General features: G+C 40.5%; 1 protein-coding gene across 1 annotated transcript in view; it reads left to right on the top strand.

Annotated features, from left to right (window-relative positions):
- Positions 1-16,892, top strand: part of COL6A6 (collagen type VI alpha 6 chain) — a 46,677-nt gene extending 29,785 nt beyond the window's left edge. Inside the window, exons 21-32 of the mRNA XM_039569289.1 lie at positions 1,325-1,360; positions 1,485-1,547; positions 1,857-1,919; positions 3,898-3,933; positions 7,058-7,094; positions 7,687-7,698; positions 7,810-8,297; positions 10,165-10,255; positions 12,497-13,168; positions 14,004-14,097; positions 14,305-14,576; positions 16,251-16,892. Coding sequence (XP_039425223.1) covers positions 1,325-1,360; positions 1,485-1,547; positions 1,857-1,919; positions 3,898-3,933; positions 7,058-7,094; positions 7,687-7,698; positions 7,810-8,297; positions 10,165-10,255; positions 12,497-13,168; positions 14,004-14,097; positions 14,305-14,576; positions 16,251-16,423 — 2,037 coding nt within the window. The 3' untranslated portion in view covers positions 16,424-16,892. The remainder of the gene's footprint in view (positions 1-1,324; positions 1,361-1,484; positions 1,548-1,856; positions 1,920-3,897; positions 3,934-7,057; positions 7,095-7,686; positions 7,699-7,809; positions 8,298-10,164; positions 10,256-12,496; positions 13,169-14,003; positions 14,098-14,304; positions 14,577-16,250) is intronic.
- Positions 16,893-18,336: the final 1,444 nt, after the last annotated feature.

Here is an 18,336-nt window from a genome sequence, read left to right as displayed (position 1 = left end):
ACTTCTTGGAGTACACAGTCCTTTCTTCACACTTCAGCCTGCCTGACCAGACACTGTTATTGGCAAGTATTGTTAGGCCAGCCACTAAGGGATTTTTTAATTTTTCTTCTTTCAGAGGAGGGATTCCTCAACTACGAAGTTGGGGATGATACGCTTCAAACACCCTTGCTGTTTTAATGTGAAATATTCTTCTTTGTTCTCCTAAGGTCAGCAGTAAAATCTGAGGATTAACTTCTGGATTGCTAAGAAATTCTTATCATTCCACTCACAGTGCTGAAAAAAAAAAGTAATTAAATGGCTACTTCCCTAAAATTGTGTAAGAATTCAGCTAAAATAAAAAGTATACAGAAAGTATGAGGTCAAAATCACGGCACCAGTGGATCAGTGCATGAACAAAGTGGTCAGGATGTTGGAAACAGCTGCAGTTCTCCTTTCAAAGAGTTTGTGCAGTATTGCAACTAGTCCTTTCTTGTTGCTTGTGAAACAGAAAGGGTCCAGTGAATCTCACTGGTAGGCCCATCTGTTTCACTCTCTCTTTTTGTGGGAGAGCCAGAGTGTTGCAGAAAGCTGCAGAAAAGATATGAAAGGCCTTCTAGGAGCCTCTCCAATAGATAAACTCCTTTTTCAAAAATGGCTTTTTGGTAAAATGACTCTTGATATTTCTTATTTTCCAATCTCTTTTCTTACCGTCTTAGCTCTACCAATTTCCTTTGATGGCAGGGTTTCGTGGGTTACACATACTTTGTATGCAAGAGGACAAGGACATATATAGGTAGTGTGAATTCTGGTGTTTAGGAAAGGTACACTTCACTTCTGATTGGTTTTTGTGAGAGCTTCTGTATTTCTCATGGATGAACAAAGAACACACTAAAAACTGAAGTAACTGAAAACAGCTGATGACTTGACTTCTAGTAAGCCAAGAAAATATTATGGTATCATTTTTTAGTCTGGGTGGTACAAAATTTTGAAACTACATTCAAACACTGAGTTCTGAATGTTATACTTTACTCATAATTGCTCCACATGAATTCCTCTACATGTTATTAGGAGGCATGAATAAGTTTTAATAAAACACTTACTTGAGAAATGGAATATTCTCAAAAATTTAGAAACTATTGGAAATTCTTAAAATGCTCTTGTTTTAGATGAGCAAGGTCTTAATCTAAAATGGTGTCATTTGAGACCAGACTAGCAGCCACTATTACTCGGATGGGTTCTAAAGCTGAGAATAATTTTGAAATTGTTTCTGGTTTAATGACATCAAACTCTAAGCAGATTACGACATTCCAGATTCTTATGAAATCTTTGTCCTTTCTTTTCATAGGGAGAGTCTGGATTCATAGGACATCCTGGTCCACAGGTATGATTACATGGGCGTGTTTGTGTGCTTTTTGTCTTGTTTTACATTATTCTTATTTGGAAGAAGTTACCTGTGTTTCTATCTGTCTTCTTTCCAACAAATTCTGGATTTCATTAATTTTCAGGGAGAAGAAGGAGATCCGGGCATTCCAGGAGCTGAAGGACCCAAAGGAATTAGGGGTAGAAGAGTAAGAATGATAAATCTGCTAACTCTGTGAGAGTTCTAAAAGTAAAACCCTTACACCCAAAGTGTTTCTTACCAAAAGTTTTTTAAATTGGTTCCCACACTAATCTTTTATTGCCATAAGTTGGGCAAGAGGTCTTCAGAGAATGCAGGTCTAAATCTTCATAAGTGATAGTTACTAATAATTCTTAGGAGTGGTAGTCTATGAAAATGCAGGATCCAACTCACAGTATTATTACAGTTTATCTGCCTGATAAAATTTGGTACTAGTGCATGCAATTATAAAGAATAAAACTTGGATTTCTATTTTTAGGGTAATGCTGGCACACCAGGTTCCCTGGGAGATCCAGGTGACCAAGGGCCATCAGGACCTATGGTAATTTTATTTTATTTTTTTTTAAATAAAATTTTTATTTTTAAAAATCACCCTTGAATTGCTCTTGAACTTACTATTAGATTGATGGAATATCTAATAGTGTTTCACATGGTAAACTATGCTTAATCGGCCTGGCAGTTGCACAGAGTTATGTCTTGCTTGTGGGTGTGTGTGTGCAGGAGCACCTGGTGGAAATGGAACTGCAACAATACAATGCTGGCCTGAATTTCTTCCACAGTACCTGGTATTGTCTTTAGGCTGGGTAAATATCTAATTAAAAGAACAGAAAATACTGAAATGTAGAACTGAATAGATCTGCTGAAAGCCAATGCATTTTTTTTAAATTTAAAAAGAAAAGCCATTTAAAATCAAACTTGAAGTTAAAGGCACTTATTTAAAGCTTAAATTGACTATAACCTGTTAATCCATAATACAAGTAGATGCCTTGATGTACTTTTCCAGTGTCTGTGTTCTGCATTTTATACAACAAAATGTTTTATTCTCTATCTAAGCAGATGAAAGGATTGTGGATTTCAGTAGGATTTAGGACTAGCCCTTTAGGTAGTTAGGAAAATCTCTGTATGTGTCTGTCTTTACCCTGTGGCAATTCTGAAAATCAGCTCCACAGTGACCAGAGACAATCCCTAGTGTTAGTGACTTTCTTGTTTATTTTCTTAAGCTTACTCTTTCAGTTTAAATGTGGAACATTACTGGTAACAGTATCTTTACCTGTAAAACATGGCCCACAGGATGTGTGCAACTTAGAAAACATTTTTTTTCCCTTCTCATTACACTGTGTTGGTTAATGAATGTACCTGTCCCACTTTATTCTATGATGCTGGGCACAGATGGCTAAGAGTGCCTGCTGGAGTACATTGCCCTCTCTGCTGCTTGGCCACTCACAAAATTCACGGATAGACAGATCTTGTGAGCTGGTGATCCACAGCTGTAGGCCTTGCCAGTCCATGGTACAAGAAGTCTTCAGAGATATTTCAAGTTCAAGATCTCCTCTTCAAGTGTAGAAATGAGAATAGAGCTTGGGATGCATGGGCTTGGTGGGACTACTGCAGTAGCAGTGAATCAGTGAAATGAGAAAGTGGGAACACTATAAGAAGTGGAAGAGATAGGAATGCAGGAAGAGGTACAGGTAGTAGGCAGGGCCAGCCAAGACAGGCTTGTTTCACCCATCCTTGGTGATTTGATTATCCAACGTGTCAAGTCTGCACAGCTCAGTCACCACCACTGTAGTGGTACGGTAGAGAGAGGGTAAGGAAAAGGAAGTGCGATGTGGAGTTCAAATTGTTTGCTGTATCTCAGTGCAGCTCCCTGGGACTAAGTGAAATTTTTCAGTAGTCTTCTTACGTATCTGAAATGCACACATGATGAATACTCTCAGACTCCCTTGAAAATTAGTTATTTTTCCTGTATTTTATTCCTGTTATGAAGATTAAACAATACTTTTATTTTGAAAAAAAGATGCTTGGAGTGCTGTTATTTTCCCAAAGCTCCCAAGGAGAAGGTTGCAGAGTAGGCAAAGCTGTCATGATGTGTATATGGTCTGCACGATCTTCCAGGGTAGAACTGTGGGGTTTGTACTGTACAAGAGGAGAGGGAAAGCTTGTCACACACCAGATGTTGGAAAGTATGTGAAGTGCAAATAACAGAACCATAGCAGAGAAACTTCTGTTTATAAAGGAACCCAGTTCTGAATTATGCTGGTCCTCAAGGGCAACAAGTATTGAAAATTTAAAAACCATTAAGGAAAATGGACTGAGAAATAAATATTAAAGAAATAAAGTAGACTGCAACTCCAAGCAGGTCCACAGAAATCTATGCTGGGAACCACTGTCTCCTCGTATTTCAAATTCATAAACAGTTGTTGGGAAACACTGTTTGCCTGCATTTTCTTTGGGCTACAGAGTAATGGAAATGCATTATCAGGGTCTGATTTCTTCGACCTGTGTTTAATTTGTTTCAGGGTGCCAAGGGACCAGTGGGCACCATTTTAATGGAAGTAAGTAATCACCTTACAGCTAACTGTATACTACATGGAATTATCTTTAGTCCTCCGTTTGTAATCACTGACAGCAATGAGCACAATTAGCTGTTTTAAACCAGTATCTTTTCCATGTGCTTGTCAGAGTGTGCAGTGGGTTCTTCCATTCTGCAAGCAGCCAAGGAATGAGAAACAATTATGCGTGTGGATTAACACCATGTGCTAGCTTTTGCAAACTGTTGGACCATTAATATTCATTTATCAGTTTCTTCATATCAGTTGACATACCAGCTCATGTTAGGGTTGCTTTTTCCCCTCTTGTAAAGGAAGGCATTTCTTCAGCAACAGTTACTTTCACTGGGAATAGAAGTGCAGAATTTCTTCACAGTCCTAATCCCACGTAAAATGAACACTTCTGAGTAAAGGCTTCATTAATCCTTGCATGGGTGACTACCTGCAGGCAATACTGTTGCAGGTGTGTTCTATGTCCGGATGGCATCCTCCTCTCCTTCATGGACCTCTCTCTTCCTATGTGAGTCACTACTGGAATGCCCATTGTTTATGGAAGTGCCATTGACTGGTGACATCCTAGATCAATTTATTAAACAAAATGAAGAATGGATAGATGTTGGGGTCCCTCCCCTGCCATGGAGCCCTGGGAGAGGGGCCCTGAGGGCACAGACACGGGGTTTCCCTGCCCCTGCTCAGCCTCGTTCCCATTGGTTGGTTTGTGTTCCCTGCGCGGGCAGAAGGACCCTTGGTCCCGTGACTGGAACAGTTCCTGGGCAGAGCCCCGGCCATGCGGCTGGAGAAATAAACATCTCTCTGAAACAGCTATCAAGAATCCGTCTGTCCGTATGTATTTCCTTTCCACGGGACTCCTGGTTTGATATATGCATGTTGCAGGATCCCCACTGCAACATAATGGTGGAGAATTGTGAGCAGAACGATCCCCGATCCCTAAGCGACTGATTTGTGTGAGTAAACCCTGGAAACTTTGGATTCCTCATCTTGGTTTTGCTTTGCTATTCCATATCTAAACCATGGAGGAACCGTGGGAAGACTCTTGGCTCTCAGAGCCGCATATGGACATTTATCTTAGACTTAAAATGATTCTTGAACAACGATTTGTAAATTTTAGCTTGATTCAAGCTCATAAAGAACTGAAACACTTCCTGGCATGGTTGTTTAAGAACTTTTTCTATGTTTCTTGGGATTTAATTCTTACCAAGGGCTTTTGGAAAACCGTTTGGACACAGTTAATACTGGAGTCAAAATATATGCCGATGGAAGAATATTTTCGTGAATATTATTTAATTACCGAGACTGTTGAGCAATGTCAGCTGTGTCCTGGCGAAGGGAAGCCTGGCGCAGGGACCGTGCGGCCCAGGCCACGTGCACCGAGCGCTCTGCGAGCAGCAGCGAGGCAGTTCCCGCGTGCGGGCGGAGCCACGCGAGCCGCAGTGTCGGTGGCGGAGCGAGGTGCGGCGGGAGCGGCGGGACCCGGCGGTGCCCGCCCGGCCCCACGCAGCGCGTGGTGGAGCAAGGCCCGGGAACGCCCGGCCGAGAGGGGCGGCGCGCGGGCGGCGGTGGCGGTGGAGCGGAGCCGCGCCCAGCCGAAACATGCGCTGGAGCAGGGCGCGGGGGGGTCATCGCTTGGGGGCCCGGCCGAGATGTGGGTGCAGCGCCCGGCAGCGGCAGCGAAGCTGCGACCAGAGGAGGCGACGCACGGAGAACTGAGCGGCGCGGCCCGGCCCGGCCCGGCCCGGCCTGCGCAGCCCCAAACGCGACCCCGGGAAGAGCGCGCAGGCACCAGCAGCCCCGACAACTCCAACACGGGAGCGACCGAAGCAAAGATGCAGCGAGACAGAAAACAGCAGCCACTCGGAAAAAGGAGAAGATCATAGTAACTAAGACCTTAGGGATAGTAAAATGGTATAATGTTAAGCAAAATTATGGTTTTATAACAAGGTGTGACAACCAGCAAGACATATTCGTGCATAGAACTGCTATTAAAAAGAATAACCCTGAAAAATGCATCCCAAGCTTGGGAGATGGAGAGGTAGTGGAATTCAAAATTATACGAGGTAGAAAAGGGTTACAAGCATCGCAGGTCACTGGGCCTGATGGTGTTCCTGTAAAAGGCAGTATATATGCAAAAAATCGTAGTCATGTTAGACAATATCTCCATTGTAAACCCCCCCTACAGTCTCCCTTTCCTAATCCCACCATTCCCTTTTACCCTATGTCCTGTTACCCCCAGTGTATTCCCAATCCGTTTTTTCATCCATGGTTTCCCTCACAAAACCATGCTTTTGCAAATTGTTTCCCCAAAAATCCCTTTCCAATGCCGAGTGGGGGATGAAAAAGGGGAGGGAAGAAGTTAAACCCTCTTCTGCCTCAGTTTCCCCACAAAGCATGCTCAGAGAGTTCTGTCTCCCTTCTGTCAGCCCTAAGATGTTCCACAGAATCTGTTTGGGCATTTAAAGACTCAGGAGGGTGGCTTGTTTTGTTTTGAAACTGTTCTTGTTATGTTTATCCAGTTGTTTTCATTCTCCTTTTAATAAAATAAAACGGGTGAGGTGTTGGGGTCCCTCCCCTGCCGTGTAGCCCTGGGAGAGGGGCCCTGAGGGCACAGACACGGGGCTTCCCTGCCCCTGCTCAGCCTCGTTCCCATTGGTTGGTTTGTGTTCCCTGCGCGGGCAGAAGGACCCTTGGTCCCGTGACTGGAACAGTTCCTCGGCAGAGCTCCGGCCATGCGGCTGGAGAAATAAACATCTCTGAAACATCTAGCAAGAATCTGTCTGTCCATATATATTTCCTTTCCACGGGACTCCTGGTTTGGTATATGCATGTTGCAGGATCCCCACTGCAACAGATAGATGATTTCTTAATACTTCAGAACATCATTAAATGCCAACAGAATATGTCTAAAAAATGTGCCTAGTTTCTTCAGCAAGAGGGGAGAGTCCCTGTACTACCTATTATTAAAAGGAACTGGACTCTGTGATTCTGGATTTACTGTAATGAAAATTATTTTAGGACCTGGGATACAACCTTCAGCTCAAACCAATAGTGAGTTTCCCAGTCTGGGCTGGTCTGGGGTTTGCCATTAATTCCTTTTTTCATTTTGATCCTGCAGCCTTGTGAACTTGTGAATTTTACCCGAAAAAACTGCCGTAAGTGGGGAACTTCTTTTACCTCTGATTCTGCCTAGTCACTCTTCTTAAATGGAATAGCCTTCACTGAGAACCCTAAAACTGGTAATTTGTATCTGGGTTCAGTTTGACTGGTAGTTGTTAATTGTGAAGGGGTTTCAGCAGGTGTATGAAGCAGATTTACACTTCTTGCTCATTTTTCCTATGTGTTTATTACAAAAACACTAACAAATATCTCTTTTCCTCATTAAAGAGTAAATTAATCTTTGGCATTGTACCAATACCCTTTGGGGAGTTCTCTTAGCAAAGACAGTATTTGTATATCAGCTGTCCTCCAGATTACGTGTGTGCATTCTCAGACGTGTGCTCAGCAGAACCCAGGACAATTTTTTAAAATTCTTACCCAGTAAAATTGCACTGTTTCACGTATTTGATTGTAAAAGAGGAATGTGGTCTTGCACTGACAGACTCTGTCAGTTGTCTGAACTTTTAGTCAGGCTCTTTATTGAAAGCAAATGAATATTTGAAATTATTTTAATATGAAATTATATGGAATTATTTTAATGCATATGAGTCCAAAATAATTTAATTGCTCTCCCTCTCTTCCTTCCAGCATGCGCATCAGGTAAGCCCACCTGGTCTCTGCACATCCATTCTTTTATAGACTTGAAGAAAAAACTAACAATGTTTGAGTTGTGGAAAGGTTCTCACACAACTTTCCTGCTTCGATATACAGACGCGTGTCCAGCTTATCCAACTGAAGTGGTATTTGCCTTGGATATGTCTGATGACGTTACACCAGCTGCATTTGAAAGAATGAGGAACATTGTTACCTTATTGCTGAAGATTGTTAAGATCAGTGAAAGCAATTGCCCAACAGGCGCTCGTGTCTCTGTTGTTTCTTTCAATACCAACATGCACTACCTCATCCGATTCTCAGAATTCCAAAAAAGCAACTTGCTGCTACAAGCAGTCCAGAGAATCCCTCTAGAGAGATCCACTGGAAAACGAAATATTGGGGCGGCCATGAGATTTGTTGCAAGAAATGTCTTCAAACGTGTTCGTCAGGGCATCCTCACAAGGAAAGTTGCCCTGTTTTTTACCAATGGTCCATCACAGGATGATGTTGCCATCAGCACAGCTGTGCTTGAGTTGAGTGCCTTGGATATCACTCCAGTGGTTATTGCCTTCAGTGAAGTGCCAAATGTCAGACGCGCCTTCTCTGTAAGTATTGGAAACTGAGTCCGTCACCCGTTTGCTGAGTATCTGCTTGATATTTGAGCGAATCCTGTTCTCAAGCCACTAAGTTCTACAGGAACTATCCAATCACTTATTAGAAAGGTATACAGTAAATGTTACTGTTTTAACAAAGAAACAGTGTTTCACTGCACTATAATGATCACCATCTGACCTCTTTCTGCACATGAATTATAAATCACTTGTGCTTTTAGGGCAAATCAGAGAATTTTCATAATGCTGTGTTAATTTCACTTACTTACCTATGCCATTATACTCCTGAAGTTGTGACACGTAATAACTATGTAACTAACAAACTCTGGCCCTAGTTTCTAGAAAAAGTAGTAGAAGGCTTCAAGCACACTAGGTTCTTTCAAAAGAACATTAAGTTAGCAAAGCTCCTTTTGATGTCTTTAGTGCCATTAGTACAGGAGAAAATGATGAAATTTTGTTTTAAAATATGACTTCCTATGAAAGATAGCAAACAAAAATAAGCAGTCTATTTTACAAGGTACAAAAGGAAGGCAATTCTGAATTTATTTAAGGTTTCATAATATAGATTCTATGTTCTCTGTCTTTTCAATTTGTTTAATATCATCTGTGCTCAGTTTTAATTTTAAATAAAATCCTTTCCAGCTGTTATTTCCTCAAAATTTTCCTTCTAAAAGGAAATATGTTCACTTGTACATGATGAAAAGTGCAAAACTTGGAGTCTAAGCTCTGATCTAGCAACATCCAAGTCAGCCCTTTATTATTCATATTATATTTGTTCTCATGCAGCCTCATATTTCTTAGTTGATTCTTGTATTTTTCTGGCTGAATGATAATTTAGCAGAATAAAAAATTGCTGCTGACATATGAGAAGGAAGCTTATAGTTTATTGCCTGGGTTGCTTCACAGGATAAGCAGGAGCAAGAATCAGTATTTTCTTTACTTAGTATAAGCAGATTGAAACTCTGAATGCATGTGATGACATCTGGTGACTTTACATAAATCAGCCGTCAGAGTAGAAAAGTTTAAAAGAGCTGCTTAGCAGGGGGAAAGGCAAAATATTCTCTGCCCAGCACTCCCTTAAATTTGAAATGATGGCAAGGCAATCAGCCTCACCACCACCCCCCAAGTAAATACAACTTCCCTTTTTCTTTCAGATGGATTTCTGCCCTTGCAGTTGAGAGTTGGTGCAATCTTTATGATCCTACAAGTCTGTAGCCACAGATACTTACTGGCTTTACTTTGCTTTAGGAACTTCAGTTTAGAGATCACTCACACAGTCATTGCCAATTCTAATTCTTTTGAAGAGTTCTATGTATAACATTCTTTACAGATGTTAATAAGAATTTGTGTTGTGTATAACACACAAAGCTGAAGTTTAATGCAAAGAAGTAATTATTTCTTTGCTCACCATTATATCCTGTAATACTGTGATATTTTAGAGCCATTTTTATTTATCTTAGTCCACAAGGAAATGTTTTTCCATTGGATCACATTTGGATGAGGTTGGGTGGTGGTCAGTGAAATTGTAGAATTCTGGAGCTTCTTCAGGGTTCCTCAAGCAATTCTGTGTTCAAATCTTCTACTGTAAAGATTGTCTTTCTTCAGATGATCACAGGAAACACATAGGTTGTTCTCATGCTAGAACTTTCTAATGCTAGAATTTTCTCTCCCAAGAAATCATCTTCACTCTTTGTCCCAGAAAGAGCTGAGATATCCTGCCCTTTTCTCTGTAGAAAAATAGCACCCATTAAGAAAAGGTGATAATCCTTCACTGGCAGAAAACACAAAATGAAAAAAGAAAAAGTTTTAATACATTTTGCCCATCTTCTAATGTTACTTTTGTGCCTGCTTTAAAACACAGATTGATGACACTAGAAGATTTCAATTATTTGTTTGGGAAAGACAAGAGGATGAAAATTTGGAGGGCATCACATATTGTACACTTTGCTTTGGTAAGACATTTTACTAATTGCATCCGTTGTATTGGTCTATTTACCATTTCAATGACAAATTCTATAGCTTTTATTTTGCAAAGTAGTGATGGGGATTTTTTATGGTACACCTTAAACATGTCTGTGCTGAAATATAAAAGAAAAATATTAATGAACAACACATTGGTCAGAATCCTACTGCCATAAATGGTTCTACAAGGAGTTTGCAGAGATGTGTTAAGAACAGTATAGTTGGTTGCATGGAGCAGCTCAGCCCATGGAGGTGTCTGAGTGTTCCCATTACAGGTTGGCTACAAGACAGTGCTGTGGCTGTTTCTTGTCATCTCCAAGAGAAACTTCACTCCTTTACAGTGGAAACTTCACTCCCTTTTCTGTCTCTGACATTCCAGCTTCCAGCCAGTTGAACCCTTCTGCAGCTGGGCCTTCTTGCCCTCTGTGACAGATCATTTTGTGTTTACAGAATACCACTGCTGAGGAGTTACAATTCTAACTTCCTCTTCAGTGGATGGTAAGAATTAGAATCTCAAAACCACAAAAGCTGTATAATTAATTTCTGTCTCAGCCATGTGAAATGAATTACTGTGTTTAGCATTTCCTTTTTAACAGAAATGCACTTAAAATAGCAGTATGATTTTGGGAAACCAGGCTCATTTGCTATAAATTCTACACTGTGAGAGGGGAAGAAGCTACTAAATGATAATATGTCAAAATGTTAACCAATGACCTGAGATGAAAATTAGAGTTTGATTCTGTGTCCTTTACAATGTTTAGATTTGAACAGAAGAAAATTTCTCCAGGGAACTGTTATCCATGAAGTTTTACCTTATGAATCTTTTTCTGCTCTTAGGCATGAATAATTTCCCACGGTATCTCAAAAACTTCTTCATCTGTCGTTCCTTGCTAGAACAAAAAAATTTCAAGCTCCCATGTTGTTGGCTGGTGGTTTTTTGTTTGTTGTTTGTTTGGGGTTTTTTTTGTTGTTTGGTTTTTCTGGATCAAAGTTTAAGAATAATAAAAAAGATTCTTTTGTAGTGGGCTGACCCTGTCTGGATGCCAGGCACTCACCAAAGCCTCTCTATCTTTCCCCTCAACAGCTGGGCAGGGGATAGAAAATATAATGAAGGGTTGATGAGTTGAGATAAGGACAGAGAGAGATCACTCATCAAATACTGCCATGGGCAAAACAAACTCTAATTAGAAATATTAATTGAATTTATTACTAACAAAATCAGAGCAGGATAATTAAAAGTAAAATTAGACCTTAAAAGCACCTTCCCCCCACCCCTCCCTCCTTCCCAGCTCTACCTTCTCCCCACCAGCAGCACATGGAGATGGGGAATGGGGGTCATGGTCAGTTCATCACACTTTGTTTCTGCCATTGCTCAGGGAGAGTGTGGGGTCCCACCCATGGGACGTAGTTCTTCATGAACTTCTCCAACAGGAGATGGGAGTCCATCCCACGAGTAACAGTTTTCTGCAAACTGCTGCAATGTGAGTTCATCCCACGGGCAACAGTCCTCCCCAGACTGCTGCAGCATGGGTCACTCTTCCATGGGGTGCAGTCTTTCAGGCACAGGGTCACAAGTCTTGCCAGAAAACCTGCTCCAGCCTGGGCTCCTCTCTCCATGGGTCTGCAGGTCCCTGCCAGGAACCTATTCCAGCATGCGCTTCCCACAGGTTCACAGCCTCCTCTCAGGCATCCACCTGCTCCAGCATGGGGTTCAGCCATAGGCTGCAGCTGGATCTCTGCATCCCCATGGATCTCCATGGGCTGCGGAGGCACAGCTGCCTCGCCATGGTCTTCACCACAGGCTGAAGGGGAATGTCTGCTCTGGTACTTGGAGCACCTCCTCCCCGGCCTTCTCCGCTAACCTTAATGTCTGCAGAGTTGTTCCTGTCACATATTTCCACTCTGATTTTCTCTGGCCACAATTAAATCTGCACAATAGCTTTTTTCCTTCTTCTTGTTCTTAAATATGTTATCACAGAGGCATTTCCACCATTTCTAATTGGCCTTGGCCAGTGGCATGTCTCTCTTGGAGCTGGCTGGCATTGGCTCTGCGGGACATGGAGGAAGCTTCCATCAGCTTCTTACAGAAGCCACCCCTGTAGCCCCCCCACTACCAAAACCTGGCCACACAAATGTTATACAGATCTACAGGACTGTGTGAATTTTTTTATAAATCATTGGTTTTGTTGTATTGCTAAATAATTCAATGCCTATTGGCTCTTCCTCTCTAGATAAATGCAATCCAAGAACCAACTGTGAGGTGCCTTTTTCTCCCCTGGTTCAGATGGATATGGATATCACTTACATCATGGACAGCTCTCGCAGCATTAGCAGTGAAGAGTTTCAGAGAGCCAAAGACTTTGTGAGCAACATGTTGGATCAGTTTGTCATTTCCTCACAGCCAAATGAATCATATGGAGGCATCAGAGTGGCACTGGTGCAGCAGGCTCCCAGGGGCTTCCTGCCTGACAGAAACCAGACACCTGTGGCCTTGGAGTTTGATCTAGTCACATACAGCAATAAAGATTTGATGAAGAAACACATCCAAGAGTCTGTTCACCAACTGGAAGGGCCATCAGCCATTGCTTCTGCTCTACAGTGGACAGTTGAAAACGTGTTCTTTAAAGCCCCCAGACAAAGAACTCACAGGGTCATATTTACAATAGTTGGAAGCAAAACAAGCACATGGGACAGAGAAAAGCTGAGAGAGATTTCACTCGGAGCCAAGTGCCAAGGATTCACCTTGTTCACTCTTGCACTTGGCAGAGATGTGAGTGACAATCAGCTGGTGGAGATGTCAAGCTCCCCCACAGACCAGCACTTACTGACAGTGGGCAGGCTTTCCACACCAGAGATGGTGTATGCTCAGAGGTTTAGCCGGGCATTCCTAAATCTTCTACAACGTAAGTATCACACAGTGGCATTTGCTTAAGTTATGGGATGAAAGACAAATGCTGTGTAGAAAAAGGCAGTCAGTATGTATATGTTACCATTCAGTTCCTGGTCATACTTAGCTGCTTATCTTTCATTATTAGTTTACCTTAGATGCTGGACATTAATGATAGTGCCAGTAATGACAGAACAGCATTCTATTCTAGTCTTAAGTAGTCTTTTCCCCTTAAGGTTTTACTTAATGTGTGGCTTTGTGGACTCCACTTTCACTAAAGATGGACCATTCTTCAGCTAAGAGAACATCATATTCCTGATTTAGGCCCACATTTCTCCTCAGACCATTGGCAAATCCAGATTTACTGAGCTGTTTATGCCTATTTAGGCTTTTGGACAGGTACAGGATAAATATTTAGCACATTTGACCTTAACCTCTATACGGAGCAGAGAGAGGACTCACTTTTCAAGACACATTCATGAAGATTAGAAGGTCTTAGATGCTTTGACATGGAAACAAGAGAATATCAAAAAGGAAATCGCCATTTATTTAAAATCCTCATCAGAAGCATATGCTTGGAGACGTCAAATTTTCTATAGAAGGATAAATAGTGTATTACAGAGCAAGACAAAAGTACAAAAGATTGGTTTAGGAGTCATTCTCATCTAGCTGATCTCTATTATAATTTTCATTTTCCTGGACATGGTGTCTGTCACTCGGGATGTAGTGTGTTACTTAATGAAAGATGCAAATTCCGGTTCACAAAAACAGCCATGTAGTGGTTTTTTATTAACGGTATTGGGGTTTCATGGACTTTAAAACTCACCTATGTTACCTGTGCTTTCTCACAGAAGAAATGAACAGTTATCCTTCACCTGAACTTCAAGAAGAGTGTGAAAACTTAGATCGGGGAGATGTACAACAGGAGGCATCTACGACAGAAAGGTTGGAAATCGCCTATTTAACTTCTTGAGTGTGTACCTCTGAATGTAAGATTTCTCCCTTTGGGTTAGTAGTTACATTCAAAGTAGTTATAATAGAAATGGGATCGGGGTCAAAATTTTTTCACGTTTTTCAGAAGGAATGAACCAGATGCATTTTTCAAGGTCATATTGGTGCTTAAATATATTTTTCCCCCCCTATCCCTGGAAGGATGCCTTTTCCTGGAATGGCTGAAACTGGTTCCAGTCAAGTTTTGGAAGACGTGGAAAAAAATAAAAGTATAGTCATGAAGAGTATGAAAGAGAATGCCAAAGAACCTGTGTACACAATGCCAGAAATGAGAGATGATTTTGAGGAGAATGAACATTTCACAGAGGAAGATCCTAAAAGAGAAAAGCCTCAAGAGTGTGGAAAAGCTCAGGAGAAGAACAAGAAAAACTTAAAGACAACAGTAGAAACTAGAGGTGCCTGTAATGATTATGGTATGATTCTAGAATATGAAAATCTCTTTTAATTCAGTAAAAAGACTAAATTGTGAAGGACTCAATTGAATATTTTTACAAGAGGAAGAATTCCCAGTTACATTTTCCAAAGCTTTTAGTCACCATATATTAGTATTCAGTCCAAATCTATATAGTAGTTAAAGACTGAATTACAGGTGTCATTATAACTTCAGTTTTGATTTATAACTTTTTGTAATAATATCATATAAAGTTCTAATCCACCTTACTAAAACAGTCAATCATTTTAAAATCCCTAAGTTGCACTGCAATTAGTGAGTAACTCCTGCTGTTAATTTAGCTGAACGTGGAGGAGCTAAATATATCTCTGCTACAGTCTGTTCCTGTAGGAAGAACAGGATCCATCAGCAGAGGTATCAAAATATATATACTTCATGGTTTTGACTTTGTTTCCTAATGATGCATTTTTCATTGCAGATTTGCCATTAGATATAGGTATGGGAAGCTGATTGTGAGATTATTTGTCACTGATATTCTTTTAACACTATTGAGTGTTTTTCTTTTTTAAACTACAATTAGAGAGAATTTATGTGAAAATAAATGAAAAGGTATCTGGACAGTTTGGGGTGTGGTTGCTCATTTTTACAGCTGTTATCCATTTGTTTTTCATCTCTCTCCACTCAAGAATGGTTCTGGAAATGTCTGGTAGCCTCATTCATGATGAGAGAGGATTAGTAACAGGAAGATATAAATGAATATATAAATAAAATATTTCCTTTGAGGAAGTAGTCATGGTCACTGCATTTAAGTGAGAAATGACCCAAGTCAGTTATGAGAGATGTATGAACTGCCTTTCCCAATCCCGTGCTGTAGTTAGTGACCCAACAGTTTACTTCTAAAAACATGTTCCAGAACTTGCCTTTTGAGAGATGTACTTTGTGCTCATCTCTTGCTTGAAATTTTTGCTTTTCAGTTGGTTAGGAGAAGGTTATGTCATTTTAAATCTTTAAAATGTATTGTTATTGGTATATTTCTTTATTTCTCAGTTCTTCCTCTTTAGTGTTGTACTGGCACCAAAGCCTAGAGCTGCCTTTCTGTCTTCTTTTGAGTAACTCCAAATTTACATCGGTGAAAGATGATTTGATCTGTTCTTACTGAATACCAGATTGCTACAAACTATGCTTCTCTCACCTGCTTTGCTAATTTATGCAGTTTGAATCTGTAATACTCTTGGATTTGGCTAAGAGACTATCATGGATAGTTTAACAACCTATGTATATTAATTTACGAAATTTTATTGATGGATACCAGTATAAGAAGTTGGAATAAAGAAGAGGGGAATTATTAAAAAGTTTATTCTACTAATCCCTATGGACCAGGTATAGTTATTTTAGAATCATTTAAATAAAAATTTTATGTTAGAAAAGTAAACACCTTTTAGCATTCCTTCTGTTTATGGCAATGAAAATCTTCTTGTTTCAGAAATTCTTTCTGGGTAAAGATATCATGAAAAGAGGGTGTTCACGCTGACACTGTGGGGTTATAGATGAATACTTAGTGAATCTTTATAAGACCTTGAAGACTGGCTACTTTTGTCTGACAGTTTGCACTGAACATTGCTTTTCCCTGAATTTACAATTCTGAGAAGGGTAGACTTTTCTTTCATTAAATCTGTCTCTTATTTCCCTTTTCCAGATGCATGTGACCTTGTTCAAGATAGCGGAGAATGTCAGAATTACATTTTGAAGTGGTACTACGACAAAGAGCAGAAAATGTGTGGTCAGTTCTGGTATGGGGGCTGTGGAGGCAATAAAAATAGATTTGAAACACAAGAAGAATGTGGATTCTTGTGTATAGAGTCTTCCTAGTGCAGAGACACTTAAATTACATTAATTCGTCAGTTAGACTATCAGGTTGATGTGGAAAAGGCATTCAAAGAGGAAGCTTTACATAACCACTTGGCTCCCATATTTCAGTTGAAAGAAATACTTGATTATAAAGTTATTATCTGGTAACGTAACTGTGAAAATAAAATTTAGGCTATTTCTCCATTGATCTAACATGTTGAGTATTGAGAAACTCTTGTTAGCCAACAGTGCATTGTTTAAAAGGCGTAAGAGTATTGAAACTTGACTTTCTTCCATAAATACAAAAATATGCACTTTCTGAATATACTGCATAAAATAAAGCAGTGCCTCAGAGAATTACACAAAATAATATCAGATGCAAGACACTAACATCAAAATATTTTGATGTGTTTGCTTACATTTATCCTCCTTATAGAAAATACCAGAAAGCATTTGGATCTCAAATGACAGAATTCCTAGAACTTAATTCACTTAACAGGGTTTAAGAGATTTATTACCATAGAGTCATTCTTGGCTTCTTTTTTTTTTTTTTTTTTTTTCCTTCGGAATAATCCAATATGTGAATAAAATCAATCATTCTCAAATGTTTTACTTCTGTTGTTAGTTCTTGAAACAGGTGTAAGCATATTCTCATGGTGTGGCTTTCCATTGGTAAATAAGCATTGGTCCCCTTTCCTAGTTACCAGATGTTAGACAAGTGCTTTTATTTTAGAACATTAGATTTTCATGGCTGCTCTCGAGTGAAAGAAAAAATCCTGAGACATCTGATTGAGGACAGTAAATGCAGTGCCCTGCAGAAGGGTAGGACTTAGCTGAAATCTCATACTCTGATGACTTACCCAAACTCTGTTGTTGCCCACTTTATGGCTGTAGATGTCACGGTGCATTTAACTTTGTCACCACAGGGCATTCTGCAGAGGTGGCTGTACTCACCTGGAATTTTATTCTTCTCTGGATTCACTTACAAGATACAAGAATAGATCTAGCAGCATCTTTCTATATGCTCCCTTGAAAGAAAGAAAAAAGATTAAACTGGAAGAAGAGCTGTAAAAATTTTGCAGAAAATGTTTCTTACTTAAGAAATAAAGTGAAATAATGACATATATTCCATACATGAAGATGGATGTCACTGGATATAAAACAATATGTGCCAGCTTTCCTTATACAAAATTTTAACACTCCCTTTAAAAATACTGTGTTTGCTCTGATTCAGAGAAATCCCATGCATGACAGTGAGCTCTTCTTAGCAGAATGGGAGGGCTGGTTACACTACTGACTCTATGGAAAGAAGTTCTTGTCCACTTGCAGAAGAAGCTAGCAGGGAATTCTATGATCAGTATTAGAGGGGCCCTGCCTCCAGCCGCGTGAAGGAGAGGGATAACTGGGTTTGCTGAACTGTGTGGGTTTGATGGCCTGACATATCAGACCCACAGGAGTACAAGGCTTTAGTAGACACTGGTGCACAGTGTGTCCTAATGCCATCAAGCTATGGAGGAGCACAAGTCATTTGTGTTCCTGGAGAGACGGGAGGATCCCAGCAGCTGACTCTGTTGGAGTCTGAGATTAGCCTTAGACTGGGAATGAGTGGTGAAAGCATCCCATTGTGACTAGACGAGTGGGTCCATACATCCCTGGCATAGACTGTCTCAGGAGAGAGTATTCCAAGGACCCAAGAAGGTATTGGTGAGCTTTCAGTGTAGCTGTCCTGGAGACAGAGGAAATTAAACAGCAGTCTGCCTTACCTGGTCTCTTAGACGGCACATGTCATGTTGCTGAAGGCTGGAGAACAATAGGTGCCAATCACTACCACAGCAGTGCACCAGAAGCAATATTGCATCAACTAAGACTCCATGATTTCCACCGATAAACTGATTTGTTGACTGAAGAGGCCAGGAGTGATCAGCAGGACCTGC

The sequence above is a fragment of the Corvus cornix genome, chromosome 2, assembly GCF_000738735.6.
Source record: "Corvus cornix cornix isolate S_Up_H32 chromosome 2, ASM73873v5, whole genome shotgun sequence".
Classification (NCBI taxonomy): Eukaryota; Metazoa; Chordata; class Aves; order Passeriformes; family Corvidae; genus Corvus; species Corvus cornix.
The sequence above is the reverse complement of the archived record's forward strand: the minus strand, read 5'-3'. Positions and strand labels throughout refer to the sequence as shown.